The following is a 20,401-nucleotide window of genomic DNA, read 5'->3' on the forward strand; positions in this document are numbered from 1 at the left end:
ACTGTGTATCTTTTCTATTTTCACTTAAAATCGTTCATGTTTTTGTTAACGCCAAGCACTGAACTCTCCCTCCCTCCTTCCTTCACCACAGGAGGCGCTATAAGCACGGTTTATATTTCCTGCTTCACGAGGTGAATCTGTGTGTACAAAGCAATCCTTTAAATGTGAATCCAATCATGTGAGTGGGCCGAAAACTTTTTTGGAATAACAAATAAATGTCACTTTTGAGATTGTTAATTGCCCACTGAACACAGAGAATGGAACCCATGAAATGAGTTTATCTCAACCAATCCCAGCAGTCGTTTAAGGAGGGTGGGAGACACCCTGGAAGTACCAGGAGGAAACTTGCAAAGAGGACATGCAAACTCCATCTACAAAGACTGTTATTTATTCCCAAAGCTTGGTAGTACTTTTTCCAGTATACTGTATAGACATCTTAGCCCAACGTCTGCTCATTTGTTTGTTTTTCTCTTGTAGTTTCACTCAATTATTATTTTGTCAATTTTCATGAATTTTTGTCAATAATTCTGGTTCAGACACTGGTAAAAATGACATGTAATTCTCTAGACTTCCCTGTGGCACCACCTTGAGGTAGAAATTCATAATGCCATAACTCCACATTGGTCATCAATTTACTCACTTTACCATCACGTGAATAATTTTCCACTACGGTTTTATTGTTGTGGATTTAGACATGGAGTGACACACACGGCCTGCATATTTAGAAAGCCATCTGTCTGACCTTTTTTTAAATGAGGAGCAATAAACACCACAGCAGTGTGAGACCAGTGAATCACTGGAGCTTTGGCAGATAAAGAAGTGCAGGCTGTGGTAATTAATAACTAGACTGGGCCTGTAATAGTAGACTAGAGCATTTTGATTGGCTGAGAGAAAACGAGAAAAAGAATAATAAAATAAGGTATTTATAAGGCATTCAACACATCTTACAGAATAAACAGCCGGGGGCTGTGATGATATGCTAACATAGTTGATAAATATGTTGTTAAGCATGTTTATTCTATAAGGGTTGGAGAAATAATATAAAGCACTCACTACATTTTATTCAGTGTGAGGCTTGTTTGAACAGTGACAAATGGTCATAAATGTTTCACATCACAAGCTGTATTCAAAAAACCCAACTGAGAGTCCAAGAAAATTGTCTGAGATTAATCACAGAGCTGTCACCCCATTATAAAATGACTTCAGATGGGATTACCAGGTCTAATCCCTCATTATCTCCAACTGTAGGATGAGCTGTGGGGTTCGTACAGTAGCTTTACTTTCATCTGACTGCTCTGAACCAGAGATTAACTGAAGCAGATTCCTCTCTACTGTATATGTAGATCACTACAACATCACTGGTTTCTGCTCCAGGTAGGCCCTGTTTCCACCACCATCCTCTCCTCTCACCTCTGCTCCGTTTGTCTTTCATCAATCTCAGTGTCAGTGGGCTGCAGATCTAATCACTGTCTGCAGCAAACTGCTGAGAGAACACAACTAACTGCACTTAACCAGGTCAGGCCGATTGTGTTATTGGCCACAGGCCAAGTGCAGCAGAGGTTATTACTTGATGTGTGGCAACATTAATGCACAGGGCTCCATAAGTCCCAGTACGAGTTGTTGGTTTTTTTATATTGTGCACAGAGAATAAGAATAGAAAATGATTAAAAGAGAATAGACCAGGACTGGACAAGAGGGACTTATTATCTAAACCATTTTGATCTTCTTTGCAACATAATGTTATGTTCTTCATTGTTGACTCTGTTTTACAGAGATATGCACCTCTACTGTTGAGCATATGTTTGAACTTTCACTTTCTGTAACCTTGAATTTTAAATATTCAGACATAAAATATATTTTCATTACCAACTCAGAAAATGTATAATATATGACCTTATGTTTATTATAAATTTCCAAACTGAAGGAGAGTCATCTATTGTTTAATCTTCTGATGCTCCCAGAGAACAAAATGATCAGAACGGTTGTTGAAAAGTCAGACAACAAACTGTGGACACTTCAACTGACACTTTTTTCTAATATTCCACATTTGTGTCTCTTGCAGACTGGCTTCTCACTCTCCCCAGAATATTTCTACTTCAGACAACTACTTTAAATTCTGGAACAATGCCGCTTTCCATTGTTTCTGTGGTATCTGGCTCCGTCTAGCGGCCATCATCAGGACTAACAATTGAAACCAATTTATTTTAAATAATAGACTCAAGGGGGATATAATAAAAGTATATATCCAAACAATCCCGAGAGCTCAGACCACGACATGCTAACAGTCATGTATTAATGAGTGTAAAACATCGTAAAGCAGTGACACTCTTTTTTCACAGCACTGAATGTCTAACGTCCACTTAACAGAAGTAAAATTACAGTTCTCTCCCTGACCACATGATGGAAGCAAAGTAAAGTAAAATAAAGTATTAGTATTATTATTTTTTTTAATAAATAATAATACAGTACAACATAATTAATAGAATTGAAGCTCTGGGAAGTTAGAGTGATGTTTTTGCTTGTCGATTTTAAACTGTATTAAGTCTCACCATGATAACACAATAAAACAGGAAAAACATGCAATTAGGCAGATATCTATAATTCTCTCAGTATGTGGTTCCATTGTAATGTCGGTGCCCACTTAGAGATAAATGGAAACTGGAAAATGAAGCAATAACATCTGGGATCATTGTCTGGGAAACATTACATGAATCCAGAACAAAACAAACAGAGGTTTAAACCATTTGAATTCATGCCGAGGTCCTTCAGTTATATCAACCACTCGGACCTTCAGACTAGGTAAGTACTATCACACATGCATTCATTCATATAGCACTTCTATATATAGCACATATTTTTTGTATCACTGATGCTGTACATTTACACTCTGACCAGTGTTTAGGTCTCAGTGTCTGTCTAGGCTCAGAAAGTCTGGACATGTACTGTAAAGATGCCAGGAAATACTACGTAGACACTCTGACCTTTAACCTCTGAATCACTATGTGTCAAGGTTAATAACAGTGATGGTGATTAAAAACAAGCATCCCTAATCCATAGAATCCACAGGTCTGACTGATGTGACACAGCAGAATGTACCCAAGACCTGGAGCACCACACACCATGACTACGGAGGACCTGTGATGGCCTGAGGGAGAAATACATCATATTAGAGAGGTTTGGGTGTGGCCGGGCCCAGACTGTCCATAAAAAAGATTATTGTCCATTAGGAACAGGGTTGAGCTCATGTGGGTAAGACTGCTATAATGGTAGCCTCAAACGTCTGCCCTGCCTCCATGCTCCATTAGCACTGACGCTAGTCCCTGCTCAAATGTCAGAGCAGAACCAAATAATCATGTTTTAATTCAAACATCACTTTAATATTGATTCTATGATTAGATATTACAGAAACTAAAAGGCGTTTGGAAGACTGCCAGGTTATGGATGTTATCATTTTTGTGTGATTGATTTCTTTTTAGCTATAATATTTGTAATAAAATTGAATGATGTCATATTTTTAATCCATAGTTTGAATCTGACCAGTTTGAAATAACAGAATATTTTTCAGTATTTTGTCCAGACCTTCAAAATACTAAGTACTTTTTATAGTGCTTTTATAGTGCAGCATCACAAAGTATAATTTATCATCTCAAAGACCAATCTAAGCAGTTGACTCAAATTCTTCTATTTACATCCAGTAGGTGGCACCATTATACAGTATTATCTATCCATTTGCACTAACTCTTCCATCACATTTCTCTGAAAGGCAGACAACAAGAAATCAAAACTTAAGGAAAGATCTTTACAGGTAATACAGCCCACACCATGTCATCAGGACTGATCAAGCAGACACCAATCAGAGCTCAGATCCTGGGAGGTGTTGGTCAGGACTGTTGTCTTATCATCAAGTAGAAGTGTACTAGACCTGATGGCACAGTCCACACGAGGACGACTGAGGACATTTCAATGCCACCTTAAATCTGACTTGTCACTACTGTTAGCTCTGTGGTGACATCATGGGCTTGTCGGTACAAACTTTAAAAGGTCAGTACTGTCATGTCTGTGACTCAGTGTGAAGTGAAAGGACACTGTTGTTATTGCAGCATGTTTATAATGACGTGTCCTCAGTTTAATCCAATCATTGTCAGTGTGGGTGAAGCGGCTTTTAAACCTTAACTGAACACACACCTCCACACCACAGCCACTGTGTGAACACAACAGGAATGAAAAACACAATTACACAATAAACAGTCCAGAAACAGCAGTAACCAAAAAACTACAACCTCAAGGCTAGACAGTAACAACCACCAAACCAGTGAACCACAGAAAGAAAATCCAATCATTGAGACAAAAAGTTGTCCATGTTTTTCTGGGTGAATAAAAGTGTGTATTATGAAGATGACACTGATTTTTGAGGAGGAAACCTCTGAAACCACTGCTTAACAACAAACAAACATCTAAAGATTAGCCACAGTTTAAGAAAGATTTATACCAGAAATGTACCGATTTCTAACCTCAGCCAAACTAAGAAAAAATAACCATGTGAATAAATATACATGTACGGGTTAGATAGATCACAGAGGAACTTCCAGGTCAAATGTAAGACGTTGATGAGGGTTTATTAAGAAGAGTCTGAGACCACGAATGAGGGGGGGCGGGGGGAGGGGGGAGGGAGATGGAGAGAGAGAGAGAGAGAGAGAGAGAGAGAGAGAGAGAGAATGAGACAAACCTATTGTTGACATACAGTTTGTGTATTCCATGTTTTTTTTTTTTATTCCTCTCTGAATGTCTGTCTCAGGTCACTGTTGGTCTCCTGCTGGCTCGCTGCCAGCTGTCTCCTAGGCAACCACATACACCAGCCACAAATAGCACAGTGTATCCCTATGCCGTGCCACAGCCATATCACACCAACGCCGGCTCACATCTTAAATCCCTCCACGGTAACAGATACAGGCATTTTCCCTGTCTCACCAATAACCAGGAATTTGAAATCTCCTTGAAGGGACTCATTTATTTAATTTAATATTAAACTTGACACTAAAATGGTAAAACGATGTAGTTATACATCCTACATCCTTAAACAAATTGCCTTTTTATTGTAGTATAGTGTCCAAAACTAGACTTTCTATTGGTAATAAATGTAACATTTAATTCATGTAACATCACTCACACAGAGGCCTCTGATACTTGAGCATTTATATTTAATAAAGAAAGGAACGATGTATCTGTACAGGTTAATGTAACTGTAGTGATTCAATCTACAGCAGCTACAGTCGTTAGTTCTTCTGCTTAAAGAACTGCTTGTTTTCTGTATTTTTACACAGTAGTAAATGAGAGAATTATGGCCTGATTTATGCATTTCGGACATTCAAAAGCATCTTTAAAATAATCCATATAGCATGTGTAAATTTCATGTCATTTTTAATGGGGGAAATGCAATCAAGATACGAGTGGCTCGACATACGAGTGCTATTGTGGAATGGATTAAACTCCCCACTGTACGTTCTTTGGCTCATCTCTGCTGAAACCAGACCTAGAAACTGCACTAACTACCACACTTCAAATCAACTCCTTAGGGATCATCTGAAAGTAACACCGGATTTAAAAAGCTTTTCACGCCTCAACCTGATCATCAGTGGCGATCCAGTCCTAATGAACCCATCTCTCTCTCCTTTTGTCTGTGTTGTGGATGTGAAGTTGTGGTGTTTCTTGGAGCGCTGATCCATGAGGAATTCTAACCCTCCACGACATTAGAGGGGTTAATTAGACATGAACTCTCCATTATAGACCCTGGTGGCTCGCCCTGAGCATTGTACACACACAGACTCAACAGGATGCTGCCACATTTGGACGGGTATCTTGACCTAACTCTGCTGGGCATGCTCAGTACGACCCATGTAAATGAACCTGGCAATGACACCTTTGGCAGGCTGTCATCGTTATGGCAACGCATCAGGTGGCAGCCATGTGGCTGTTGGCAGGTGACAAAGGAAGATGGAGAAAAGAGGTGGTAAACACAGAATAAATCAGGATGGGGATGATGAACACTGGATCTGAAGAAGGTGGGTCAATTTGGAATGTCATGCTATGATATAATAAAAGTTGAAATTCAGGAATGTTTGAAATCGACCAGCATTCTATATGTTAGTGAACATTTGTTCTCTTCTTTCTGAATTGTTTGTAGTTAGAAAGTTAGAAAGGTGACAATCCTTTTTTGAAATATGCAGTGAAATAAAAATATTTTTATTGTACCTGAGTGCTGTTTTTCTGCTGATTGTAAGCTTGTGGAATTAAAATTTGGCCTGCCTGCTTCTTTGATGCTGATCTGACAAAGCTGCTGTGCTAAAGCAGACATCAGGCCGTTTGCTGGTCGCAGCTTCAGCTTTGCTGGTATAACCTGACGTGATTGATGGTGACAAAATTGACTGTAAACAAAAACAGTCCTTATGCACAGGAACACGCCTGCGGAAGACGATGACGTACATCTCAGCATGTGTGAGGAACAGCCTGGGTATTTCCAGCAGGCAGCCTGCCAGTCCTCCCAGTGATCTAGTCCAGAAACCCCTCTGCTGTCTGCCTTTCTTCATCCTCCCCTTCCTCTTCCTCACACCATGTTATACAGGTGCTGCCCTGTCTAACAAGAACCAAGTGAGGTACAAATCAGCCAGTCATGGATTACCTTTGATTATCTTTTGTGTGTAGATAACAAATCTTTTGGAGGGTAGATTTGGGATTCATTAATTTGGGTTGCACAAAATCTTGAGAATTTTTTTTTTTTTTGACTATCAGAAAACACGTGAACTCAACCCCTGAAGATAAAAAATATGAGCCAAAAACAAAACAACTGCTGCTAGAAATGACACTTGTGAAATTCAAAAACCAGCAGATATGTCACCAACCAAGACCACCAGTCTGACAGATGAACTGTCACAATGTCATGACAAGAGTAGAGGAGAGAAAAAAGCTAAGTGAGGGGAAATGAATGAATAATGCACAGTGACTAATGTGAAGGAGAGAGGATAAACGGTTCCCCTAATGCTGTGACATCATCATCTTCAGGAGGCTGTTGTCATGGCTACACTCACATTAATCGTGTGACACCTTCACCCGAGCTCAGTTCCTGGACTTCACACTTTGGACATTAGACTGTGTCAGACCCTCACTCTCTGAGTCCTGCTGTTAGACCACAGTAACTGTGAGCAGCAGGAACTGAAAGGTCTCTGAGAATTTTTACACTTTAGTAATTAAGATATTGGCCTTATGATTGAAGCTAACAGTGACGTTCACCACTGCATTGGTCTATGTTCAGACTGTGGTCTACAGAAGTACAGCTGAATCCCATTTGAAAAACGACCCTGTGACCCTTGGTCCTGCCTCAACTTCATCGTGTGAATAAAGCTAATGCTGCAGTGAACATTCTAACACGTACCACTGTGTCCAGGCCAAGAAGTAGTAGCATCGCTCTTTGTTTCTCCAGCAAACCCCCCTCTAGGAGCCACGCTTACAGAGCAGAGCATCATCCTGTTCCTGTGAAGAGCGAGAAACACAGCCAAACACCGCATTCTGCTCCACGGCTGCCTCAGCAAAAATACAATATGTTGGCTCTGAGGGGCCGCACTGGTAAACGTAAGAAATATCATCAGCCTTATTACTGCATATTGTATAGGACTAGAATATTGCAGAAAACAGGAAAATAAATTGGTGAGAGGGTTGAGTCAGTGTGTGATAAATGAGAAAAACCTGTAGTATTGTGTATTTTTATGCTGAGTGTTACAGTTTCATTTCAGCGGTCTAAGATACTGAAATGAATCAATGAACTCTAGGTCTCTGAGTCCATGCCAAATACACTCTTTAATTTCACTTTGGTTAGGGTTTTTATCCTTAAGTTAATTAGAGCTAAAGGCACTCAGCTGACTCAGCAGTCTACTATTAAATGCACAGAGAAAGAATGAGTCTTTCAGTTAGGGCACTTGACCTTTCACTGTCATCTAGAGCAGTTAAGCTGATCTCTTCGTATAGGTAGCGTGGCCACACAAATTTAAGGGGCAGTGGTGGGTTAGTGGTTAAGGCAGTGGAGCTGGTCCACCAACTGCACTGAGCACTTGGGTCATGATGGAAACACATTTGTTGTTGTTTTTGTTTTGTATCAACATGTAGTGCCAACACTAGTACCAGAGGCACCGGTACTACAGGAGTATTTGGTATTAGTAGTGCACCACATTATTAACAAGGCAGCATATTCTGATAATTCAAAGTGGTTTTAAATTGCTTTTCTAAAGCCAGGGCTGTGACTTTCTGAGAATGCCTGCAGAATTTCATAATGATTATCTCCTCAGTTAATGTTTCACTCTGAAGCCAACACTTCCTGCTTCCAGGGAAGGGCGTGAAGCATGCAATTCATAGTATAACATGATCAAACCCTTGTGCATAACTTCTATTAATGGCAGACGTGTTCTCAGGTTTCTCCGAGGACTGGAAGTGTGCTCACAAAATGTTGTGCACCACACATTCCCACTGGGGGTTACACCCCAGTGTAGAGTGACTGTTGTGACTCAATCTAGAAGATGAGGACACCTAGTTTGAAAATGTGTAAATAATCCCCCTCCCCACATATGAAAAGGAAAGTACTTTAGTGTGGATGCAAAAACCCAATGATTTACTGTTCCAGCCAAATTCAAACCCGACAATTAAAAACAATCATTTTCAAAGTTCTTAAGTAGGTTGTAGGTCATAATATGTCTGGTTACAGTGGTTTCTCCAAAATCTCCTGAGTTCCTGATAATGCAGCTCAGGAAAAACTGTTTTCATGTCACAAAGACTAAACTATTACAGTCTGATATTTAAGTGACAAAGTATGATATCAGGCCGCAAAACATTTTTCGGTTTTAATTAAAATCACCACTTTGTTGAAGCTACCACTTCGTGCCCATTGAAAGCATCAACAGTATTGACATTGGAGAGGGTGTGGGATGGAAATGACTGGACGTGGGCAGTTGTGTTACATAAGCAATAGTCCACTTCTGTAGCTAAAACAGCACAAAGACGTACAGTAGATGCTCCCTGCACATGAGCTGCATCGACCATCAGATGGGTCCACTTTGTTTCCTACTGTATTTGGGATATATATGTATATATATATATATGTATATATATATATATGTATATATACATATATATATATGTGTGTATATATATATATATATATATGTGTGTATATATATATATATATATATATACATATATATATATGTGTGTATATATATATATATATATATACACATACGCATTTGAAATAACTATTGCAAGACGAGTTACGAGTGCTCAACCGAAGACTGGCATCCATACATACGGCATGGGGAAGCTGCGAGCTCTGATGCCAGAGCAGCTGCCAAATTCGTCACAAACTTTGTTAAAGTGTTTAATAACATTAATAATAACATTTTTGTAATGTTTAATAACATTAAGTATATATATATTAATATAAATCTTAATCTTAATATTAATCTATATTAGTATATGTATATATATATTTAATTTCTTTTACATTGAATTGAAGTATATTCATACATTGAAGTATATTCAGTATATACAGTATTATAAATATATGCATATATAAAAAAACATTTTTTTTTTTACATTATTTTATATCATTTCTACAGTATATTCCTGAGCTCTATGGTACCGAATATGATGCCCAGTTATAGGAGTCAATTACACAGCCTTAGTGAAATGCAATACATACCAGTGATGCACTCACACTCTTACATACTTGTGTTACATTGGCTCTTAATTAGTTTGAACATCTAAGTACAGAGTTCCTTCAGTGGATTCTCACTACAGCTAATATAGAAGGTTTTCCAATCCCTGTGGTTTTATGCTGCTACTTCTTCTGACTTGGTTGTAAGGAGTCAGAAGTATGACTCAGAATTAGGATTAGGACCAAGACTGTAGTGTAAAGTCCTTCCATATTTAATATAAAGGCCAACATTGGCAGGTTTAAAGTGGTTCCCTTGTTTCTTTCCTCTCCCAGCAGGTGTCTGGTTGTCATAGTTGCGTCCATCTGTTGAACCCTTAGGTCCCAGATGTGCTTTTCTCACAACATCCTGACACGTAGGAAAGGTCGAAGCTGCTAAAAGCAGCTAATTGTGCAGGGATTTCCATTCACAGTCTTTATTTAATCCTTTATTTATTATCTCCTATTCTGGGAGGATCCTGAGAAGACCTGGAGCTAAACCCAGTTGACATTAGGCAGAAGTCAGTGTACATTAAGGTACAGTACGACACATGACAAACGTGGAGAGAACAAAACAATCTCTAACTCCTCTTTGTTCTCCTTTCTTTTTTCTGCACTCCCACTGTTCCTGCCAACCTCTTTTTGGCACTGGCGTCAACATTCTGGGACCAATCCTTTCACCTGCCTCACCTCTGTGTCTGTCTGTGTGTGTTTACACAACTGTCCAGCATTAAATAAACCATAAAACACAGACAGTAAAAGACATCACTGAGCCAAAAAGCTTTTGTACACTGCAGTTATTGTCCACTGGGAGAGCACTAGCGCTCTTAGCACCTGTTACACAGCAGAAACAAAGAGGTGCATCTGTGTGTGTGTGTGTGTGCATGGGGACAATCAAGACCAGCTGACTAAACATATAGCTGAATATTAGCTTAGTTAGCAGCCTTTTTAACAGGACAGACACTGTAAAAAATGCATACACACACACAAACATACTGTTAATACAAAAAGAGAATTTCCCAGTGTGAGTATTTCTCCACTTTACATAGTTGAATATTCAGCTTAAGGTCAGCAACCCCAGAGTGCTGTCAATAAAATCAATCATTAATCCAATCACTTTATTTGATGGATACGCTTCAGATTCCGAGTACTAGTCCATCCAGTGGTTAGTTACTGAATTTTAAAACTACTGTTTGGATTCCCAGAAGAGTTTTAGAACCTCAGTCTGAGATTGTTTCAGTACTGGAATATGCTGTAACAACTGTACAGAGATTATTACAAAATATGAAATAAGTAAGAAGTAAAATCCTTGCTAAAATAATGTCATTCTTACAATGTAAATCCCACGTCTCTCTCTCTCTCTCTCTGCCTGTCTTTGTATTGCTCTCTCTCTCACCCACTCAGACTGCCAGCAGCCTAATGTAAAACTATCAGTGCTAATTTATATGCTAATTCCAAGAAAGGCTACTTTATTTATTAAAAGAGCTCAGTAAGGATGGGAGACATTTGCTTGATTCCACAAAAAGCCACTGAATCAACACTGAGTCAGTGAGTCTGAATAAGAATCAACTGAGCAGCCATGGAGTTCTCAGCTGAGAACTTCCAGAACATTTCTAATTTATTTAATCGTTTTCTGGAACCTACTTCTCCCTTTTGCTTTGTCATCTCTTACCTCATTCATCATTTCTCCCATCTGACTCTGTGTGTTACTATTCCTTTTTCTTTGCAACGAATACTCCCTTGATGTAAAGAGTAAACTGTAATAACTAACAGAAATCTAAAACACATCATCAATGTAGTTGTATTTATTTATCAGCTCAGGTTATTTAAAAATAAATGTATTTCTCCAGACTTAATTACCAGCCTGTTCACTGTAAATTCCTGAGGAACAATACCAACAGTTAGCCGTCATAGAGTCCCTGCTCTGCAACAATAAAGACCCATCACCACATCACCAATTAACACAGGCTGACAGCATCATGCCTGCACGCAAACACAAACAGAGCTGCTCAGTGTCATCCACAAGATCCACAAACAAACAACTCCTGAGCCATAAGAAATAAAACACAATTAAAACCAACACATTTTCCTGCCTATGAAGAAAAGGAACTTCTGTCTGTGAAGGTGTGAAGCAACAGAATGAAGAACAAAGACAGTGCTCAACTAGAGCAGCCACACCATGTTGTTACAAACCCAGTGCCAGGCTTGATGCTTCTATTACCTTCTTTCCTTTCTTCTTGCGATTAGCCGACTTCCCATTCGCCTTGTCTTTAACCTCCTCGCTCATTTCAACAGCTGTGCGTTTGTGTGTGTGTGTATGTGTGTCAAACAGCTGCAGGTAATGAATCCAAATGGAGAGTTTTGATTTTCCTTTTTTTTTTAATCCACCATGAATGTGTTGAGGAGAGTGGAGTGGAGCGGCCACTCTTCAGTGCGCACGGTAACCGACTCACTCAGCTGCTCACACCCACTTTCACACCCACAAGAACACACACACACACACACACACAAACAACCAGTTCACAAGGAGAGGAGAGGAGAGGAGAAAAGAGGAGAAGAGAAGAGAGGAGAGGAAAGGACAAGAGACGACAGGAGAGGAGAGCAGAGGAGCTGACCAGACTGCCCAGCTGGAGTGATGGAGGGACGCACATTCCCTCTTTGTCTTTGTCTTTTTCAGCTTCAGACTGTTGTTATCACACACATCAACACACATCGGCACAGACGTACACTCTATGTTCACCCCCCAGCCCCAGACCCCTGCCCTCTCCAATTAAATTCCTCCAAAATTGCTATTTAATTTTTTTTTTTTGGAGAATGCCTGCGTTCTATTTAAAAGTCTTACCATTATACAAAAAACTAAAAAGCCATTAATGAGAATCGGACTGTTGATTGCCTAATACAGCTGTTAGACATTTATATAACGTACATGGACAAGTCTTTCTTTGTTTACTTTTTACTGCTAACTAAATCAACCACTCTAACCTTTCCTGGATCGAATTTAGCCTGACATCTAGCGGCGAAAGTTAGCTAGTACAGCAATAAAGGTCAACAGAGGTTCTCTTCAATTTAGCAGTTCTTTGATTGGAATAAAAGTAGCAACAATTGAATTACATTTACCTTGTGGGACAAAGTCATATTTTGAAAGTGTCCTGTTTGACATTTATATAACGTACATAATGTATTGGCCAGTTCTGGAGAAAAAATGGAGGGAAACAGTACAAATACACACTAGAAACAGTACAAATACACACAGAAAACAAAGTGCATAGAAATTAAAAGGAATAAAGGGTATTTTTGCCATACCTGTACATAGCTTTATATATAAATATGTTTTGCTAATACCTAATTTAGTGAATTTTATGTAATAAGTATGTGCTTCTTCTAAGCTAAGATTTACGTCTCAATATAATCTTTACTAGACATGGCGTTCAAATCCCAGCCATAAAAGCTAATTATCACCTTTGCCAAATCATGAATCATGATTTGATCAGAGGAGATAAGACACCAGAACAGCTGCACTTATGTAATCAATGGGCCTGTGTCTGCCTGTCTGCTGTGTGACTGTTACCAGCACCCAACATTTCAGTATAAGGCAAAACTCTGTTAGACTGACTAAGAGAAAGTTTTGTTTTTTGTTTCATTACTTACATACAATATATACTATACATATATATTGTATATATTGTATATATACATATATATTGTATATATATATATGTATATATATATACATATATATACTATATATATATATATATATATATATATATACACACTATACATTATATATTGTATACACTATACAATATATAATACAATATATGAAATGGGGCCGCACCCTGGGAGAGTGGTTGTTCTTTCTGCCTTACGTCAAAAAGATCAAATGTTTGACTGACTGTTTAAAATGCTGTCTCTTTAAAAGGCTCTGCTGAGGCTAGCTTCAGCCCTACAATGAGACCCTGATGAGGATTGGGTGACAAAAGATGAACGAACGAACGAATGAATAAAAGAACAAGCAGAAAAAAAGTGTCCAGTGAAAGGCTAATGTTCAAGTCTCTGCATTCACAGGCTGTTGCTCCACTGCACAAGGGAGGGTGTCAATGTATAATTTTACACTGAACAACAGCAAACAGAAAAACACAAAGAACGAGTAAAAAAAACAGATTATCTTCCACTGCACAAACTCAAATGAAGTTTTCTTTCCTTGCAGCGAGAGAACAACGTAAATGGACGGTGTATGTCGTTATGAGAAGTTGAATAATTGGAGGTGATGCTGATGTGAGTGAGGAAGCTAGTGCCTGCAGCTACACACCACGACCTGACTTGTCTCCTGCTGAGCTGTGATTCAACACCACACGGTGGTCTTTGTTTTCCACTACTACCTCTGATTACAGTAATGACCCGTACACTGCACCCTATTCTTTAACAAAAGTATTTGATGCAGCACAAGATAATACAAGAAGCCTTTTGAACCATGTGCAGCAAACACCTGGAAATAACAGGCGGCTGTGAGTTACAGTGCAGTACAGTAAGTACTACAGGTTGCAGTACAGGAAGGTTGTTTTGACTTCTTTTTGAATCAGAAGGAGAAAAACAAACAATTTACAGTAAGTGTAGCGTACACTCCACCAGCCACCTGGTAGCATCTATTTCATTTACTTTATCTTAGATACATGAATATTTCCACATCATAAAAACACCCTGACTAGTCAAATGGTTGACTACACCATGTGACTTGTGAATAATTAACAACAAAACCAGCTGTAAATTGCAGCTCTAGTTGAGAGGTACATGAAAGTGTGTAAATATTAACACTGACTTCATCAACTGCCTGCTCTTGTGTATGGAGTATATTCAAAGGTTTATTTGAAGGTATATTTTAAGGGTACTCACAGTTACACGTTTGTACTTTTAACGTATGCTGGTGTCAGGTTTACAGTGAAAGTGTCGAGTGAATCTAAATCATCAATGAACACAGTGTCCTATCCACAGATTCCTCCACATTTACACTTAGTGAGAAAAGTGCCAGGTGGTCTTGACTTACAAACGTTTTCTGTGGAGCTGTTGTAATTCCACAGGCGGTTCATGCCCTGTTACAGCTCCACTGTCTGCCACTGTATCCTGTGAATGGAACAGTTGTACATACAACTCAGACAAAACAATGATCTGTGCACGCTGCACCACAGGCCGACACAGTGACAGCAGCTGATGAAGGAAATAAGAATCCAAGGTATTTACAGTTGGAAACTGTGAGTGTTCTGCTCTGTTGGACGGCCAATCAAAAGTGAGTTTCTCTGCTAAATCCAAATAGGGGTCAGATGAAAGGTCACACTAAAAGTGAATAGGGTTAATTTGAACAGAGAAGAAGAAACCTCCTCTCTCTCTCTCACACACACACACACACACACACTAGCAGTGAGAAGAGCAGACACACAGGCAGCAGTGACAAAGAGACAGACTTTCCATCCTTCCTTGATTTACAATCCATCTTTGTCTGTGGACTGGCGCACTCTCACACAAAGAGAAAAGGACACGGTTCCACGCCTAAAATGGTCTCATGGCCAACCCATGTCGGCTGCTGCCTGATACAACCACAAGTCCACCATCTAGACCAACTTTTCTGCCGCTGCCAGAACACGACATGATGTCTTTGTCACTTCTGTGGTCCGGCAACATCAGGTCCACTCCACAACCAAATCTTGATGACCTCACTGTTTTTAATTTCACCCAGAGAGGTGGGGGACTGGTGAGGTCACATTGTTTTTGGCATGCCTCAATCACCAGTTAGCAAAGGTTGCCTCATGTTTCCATTTGGTGCACATCAGCGCTAATCTGTTTTTTTTTTTAAATACAAAGATAAACACCTGGTAATAAATAAATAAATAAATAGCATTTACTAATTATTGAAATGTAAGTAGTATGTTACACTGCTGTAACTGGTACAGTTGTACTTTTAATGTCTGGTGTTCATACATGGGGTAAAGAGAACGTTCCACAGTAATGTATATTGAAACGCTGAGCCAACTTCACTCAGGACAGAAGAGTCAGCTGATCTGTTCCGAGACTATTCACACTGATACTGTCTACTGTAGAACCAGAGCAGACTACAGTGTCAGCCTGTGCTACCACCCTGTATGTTCTGCTCCAGTGTGTATTCTTTGTCATTACACTGCTGCTCATTGATACATTCATACACTCCTTCAGTGTGCTTTTGTTCCCGCAGCGTGAAGCCAGTCTGGTTCGGTTTGGTTTACTTTTTCATTGTTTTCATTTTGAGTGTGAAAGCAACCATTTTAGAAATAAAGGTTCATTTGAATTTGTCAAGTTAGACTTTTACTGTTTTATTTTTTTCTAATCCTCCACTGCTTTCATTTGTGATTAAATGTAACTGTTAATTTCAGAATGTGTTTATTTTTATTTCCCAGAAAGGATGACACAAGTGTGTCAGGTCTAAACAAGTCCGAAACAAGAAGAAGCCCTCCTCCTGCTCCTCCACCTTCTTTTGTGACCTTTCGGCCTAATGTCTTACAGGAATTATCAATGATTAAAACGTGGAAAATTCTGGAATGCTGTCAAGGTTTTTGAAGACTGTTTGAAAACTAAGGTCTGGTGCAAACCTGGAGATTATCCAAAACCCACAGAGATAAGACGAAGTCCACAGGAAACGTTACATAAGACTTAGACAGATACTTGAGCCTTTGATCGTTAGGAGCCAGGAAAATCCTTTTTACCACTCTGTCAATACACGAGACAACACTGCATGACAGACGACCATGAGGTAGAATGTTACTCCACCAAAACCAAACAATCATGCATTGACGGTTCAACACTTCAGAATAGAACAGAACAGAATAGAATACAATAGAATAGAACAGGTCTAAATAATGCATTTAACCAAATGCATGTTTTACAAATGTTCCTTTTACTTTGAGGAACAAATGTTGAAGGACCAAACAGTACTGGTCCACTAACAGCCTTAGCACTAACATCAACCTGATAAATGGCAGATAAATGAAAGAAAATGTCTTGACTGTAAAACTCATTAATCTCTATCTATTTGAAATTAGAGATGTTAATGAGACATGACAGGTTCAACACGTTTATAATGCGATAACATGTGTAACATTATTACCTTACACAGGGGGACACGTTAAGGAGTCATACAGTAAAGACACAGCTGGACAAGAACAGATAAGACCAAAAGGTAAATATTTGTTTTGACATCCCAGAATAAACATGGAAACAGATACACAACTGCTCACAAATGGCCCACTGCAAGACACACATGTTTACAGCAGTATAATAATGAGCTTCTTCCTGACAAACACTGGGAGGTTTAGACCCAGCAGATGCCCATTGACTCTGGACCAGGACTTGGGAGGAGCCTGGCTGTGTTTGCTTGGCCACAACAAACCACCAGCACAACGTCCTAACAACAGGCAGTTACTACTACAAAAACAGAGAGGCCAAGACCGCCTGCCATTTCCCACCGCAATCTTTGGTCAACCATTAATGCCCAGAAGGGAGGAACCACAGACAGACAGGCGCACAGACACAAAACGAGAGACAGAGTCACGGTGAAAAGAAGGACGGACGTCCGTCATTTCATGTTTCCTGTCACTTCTATATGAGGTTTAACAAAAGAAGAAAAAAAATTGAAGTACTCTACTTGTTAGGTCACCAGGATTCTATGCCACATTAACAAACCTGACAAACCTGAAATTTAATAGTTGAAAACAAAGAGCTCAAAATATCATTACAAGTGTTATTCAACATGAACTAAGTCAGTCTACACCAGGGCTAACTTCTATAATACTTCAAAGGAGGTTTGCGATGGCCACTATAACACATCATACACAGCTCCGTCTCAATGACTAACTCCAACATCCACAGTAAGGTCTTACAAGGGCCTGTCTTGTTTTGATGTTTATGTTACAAAGCACTGGTAACAACATTTTGAGAGTTCAATAGTCCCTGCACAGTCCCGGCTGCACTGTTTGCTGTGGAACAATTTGGTTTGCGTATATTGAACTAAATGTTTGGACTGACTTTTGAAAATTTTGATTGTTTTCCTAATTTCAATTGTTAGCATTTTGCTTTATATTATGTAAACATTTCTATTCTTTCTTAAGTTATCTTTAGGTAATACTATAAGCTTTTCTTATCAGATTTAGATATTTGCAGCTATTTAAGTTTTCTTCAAACGATACTGGCTCACGATTAGCTAATTTTTATCTTTACCTCCTTCTTAGTAATGTGCATATCTGGGAAATAGCTGTTGTTTATATAGTGCAGTGGCCAAGATGGACATTTTCTACTCTATGTCCTGCAAAAGTTCATTCAACATTTAACCAAGAGTTCTTTTATTGAACGGAGAATTGTGTACTGTCAAATATTCTCAGTTCCTTTGGCCAGGAACCACAGTGTACTCCACTGCGTTAGTAAAGTGGAGATCAGCCAGTGACACCTGTCATTGGTCAGTGTAATGTCAGATGTTTGCTCTGAGGCTTTTGGGTCTCTGTGACTAGGTGTTCCAGCACTCGTGAGCAGACAGACGGGTTCCTTGACATTTGCAGACTGGTTGTGACACGTTATTGCTAGTAAAGTGCTGATAAACATGTTATCACACGACACCTGATCCTACATATACTCTCCTGCTGTTGTTAATGTCCAAGGCTGACGGCAGGGGCTGACACGGAGTCTGCAGCCAATCATTAAAATGAAGACTGGGGTTCAGGGTTTAACCTGGCCTCTGCCCAGTGACTGCTGGGAATGTGATGAGACTAATTCATTTGTGAATTAACTGCATTTGTTTGTGTCATGGCACACCTGTCAACAACGTCTGTTTCCATTGGAGTTAGCGTTGAGGCTTTGCTACATAAAAAGTTTATGTCGTATATTTTGACTTTCTCCTGTTACTATGATGTTATCATGTGCCAAAACAGATGCTGTCATAACTGGTTTTGGTGACAGATATTTCCAGGGTTTACACTGAACGGTGGGATAATATACACAGACAGAACTTTAGCCAGCAGCCTACATTACACACGGTTATTACACTGTGTGATTTAAAATGAATGAATCATTTCAGCCTCTACATCAACCAATAAAATGCCATGTCATTCACCTTATCACTGAATGACAGCGGTCTGTCTACATACCTTAGCATACCAGCAGTTTGTAAACAAACTATTAGATTTTAGCTCAAAGTGAGAAACAGAAAAGTCGGAACCAACATTCAGGATCCTCTCAAAAGTAAACAAACAAGTCCAACTGCGTTGATGGTTGACTGTAAATCCCAATGGAACAGCAGCAGCACACAGACACATGCACAAACATTGGCAATAAGTTGTTAAAAGGTTTATTTCCTGCTGCAGATGCAAGGAAAATGACTCGTACCTGCTCTAAATGGTCACCTGGATCGAAAGAAGCCATGTTGGATCTCAGGTAAATCTGGTGACGAGCTGAGGAGGAACTCTCTCAGTTTAGTCGTCTGTAGTCCTTCAGCCAGGCGTCCAGGAGATCTTTGTTCGCAGCAGGACTCTGAATGACAGCAGCTGGAGGAACCGTGGAGTCACAGACCGGACAAAACGTCCGTGCGTCCGCCCGTGGCAGGAGCAGGTGGAGCGGGAAAGTGTCCAGCCTTAGCTCTGCACACAGCAGAAACCATGATAGATGTAGTACCAATACAAAACCACAAGGGGGCAATATAAGTCTTATTTCAACTTCCACAGAGGTTTATTCACATTTATTGGTTTTTATTATAGTTGATCGTTTTTGGAGGTTAAATTAAATTATACATGTACACCAGCTGATATTTGTCATTTAGACAATATCAAAATATTTCTAGTGTTTGATAAAACTAAGTTGCAGCTTTTAGGTTTAATTTTAATAGTAAATCTATTAATTTAATAAAATATTTGAACTGTCGACTCGTGAAAGTAACACCCTTGCAAAAAAAGTACAAAAATGGAAATGAAATGTTCCTTAACGTGATTAGGAACAAAACGAACAGAGACAGCTGTGATGAAGATGTAAAGAAAAAATATGGCCGATCTTGACACATCCTAATACGTCCCCCTTTTTATGTACCATCCTCTTAAAGTACTTACACTGAACGAAACTAAAATGGCAAAAATCATTTAAAAAGTCTACCAACCTTTTAATAAAATAGATTTGTAATTTTAAAAAACGCGGCGTATAAGTATATAAGTATATAAGTTATATGTAAAAAAATTACTTTCACTTAAAAGCAAAAAGGAAAGCAGCTAAGGGTGTTTTCATCGGTAGATAGTTTTTTGATGAATTTATTGACAACATTTTTGTTACTAAAGACAAAATAAGATATGTGCAAGATTTTAAAAACTACATTTTAAAATATTTACTTTAAAGTATCGTTTTTGTTGTTTTCCTCGGAAGTCTGACGGGACATGCTAGCAAAAACATCGGCACCTGTACCTTCGTTGTTTAGAGATGCACCTGCAATTTTGTGCCACACGAAGGCAGTGTTAAATAGTTAAAAAAATATTAGTTGTCTCAGAACATGCCAATTTAATTTTTCCTCAACAATTCGCTAATCCACAAGATAAAACAAAGTAAAATGTACCCGTCACTGCACCTGTGCACGAGATTACTGACCTTTAAATCTGTAGTCAGAATTCAATCTGAATT

At 39.1% G+C, this 20,401-nt stretch overlaps 1 protein-coding gene across 2 annotated transcripts in view; it reads right to left on the reverse strand.

Annotated features, from left to right (window-relative positions):
• LOC103381653 (ankyrin-3) overlaps positions 1 to 19,423 on the reverse strand; it is a 94,547-nt gene extending 75,124 nt beyond the window's left edge. The window contains exon 1 of one of the 2 annotated variants that reach the window (XM_025057996.1): positions 19,130 to 19,423. In XM_025057996.1, the coding sequence (XP_024913764.1) occupies positions 19,130 to 19,165 (36 nt within the window). In that variant the 5' untranslated portion in view covers positions 19,166 to 19,423. Of the gene's footprint in view, positions 1 to 11,951; positions 12,198 to 19,129 lie in introns of those variants that run through there. The other variant, XM_025057993.1, reaches the window with a different exon arrangement.
• Between the last annotated feature and the right edge of the window lie 978 nt (positions 19,424 to 20,401).

This window comes from Cynoglossus semilaevis, chromosome 8 (genome assembly GCF_000523025.1).
Source record: "Cynoglossus semilaevis isolate Cse_v1.0 chromosome 8, Cse_v1.0, whole genome shotgun sequence".
Taxonomy (NCBI): Eukaryota; Metazoa; Chordata; class Actinopteri; order Pleuronectiformes; family Cynoglossidae; genus Cynoglossus; species Cynoglossus semilaevis.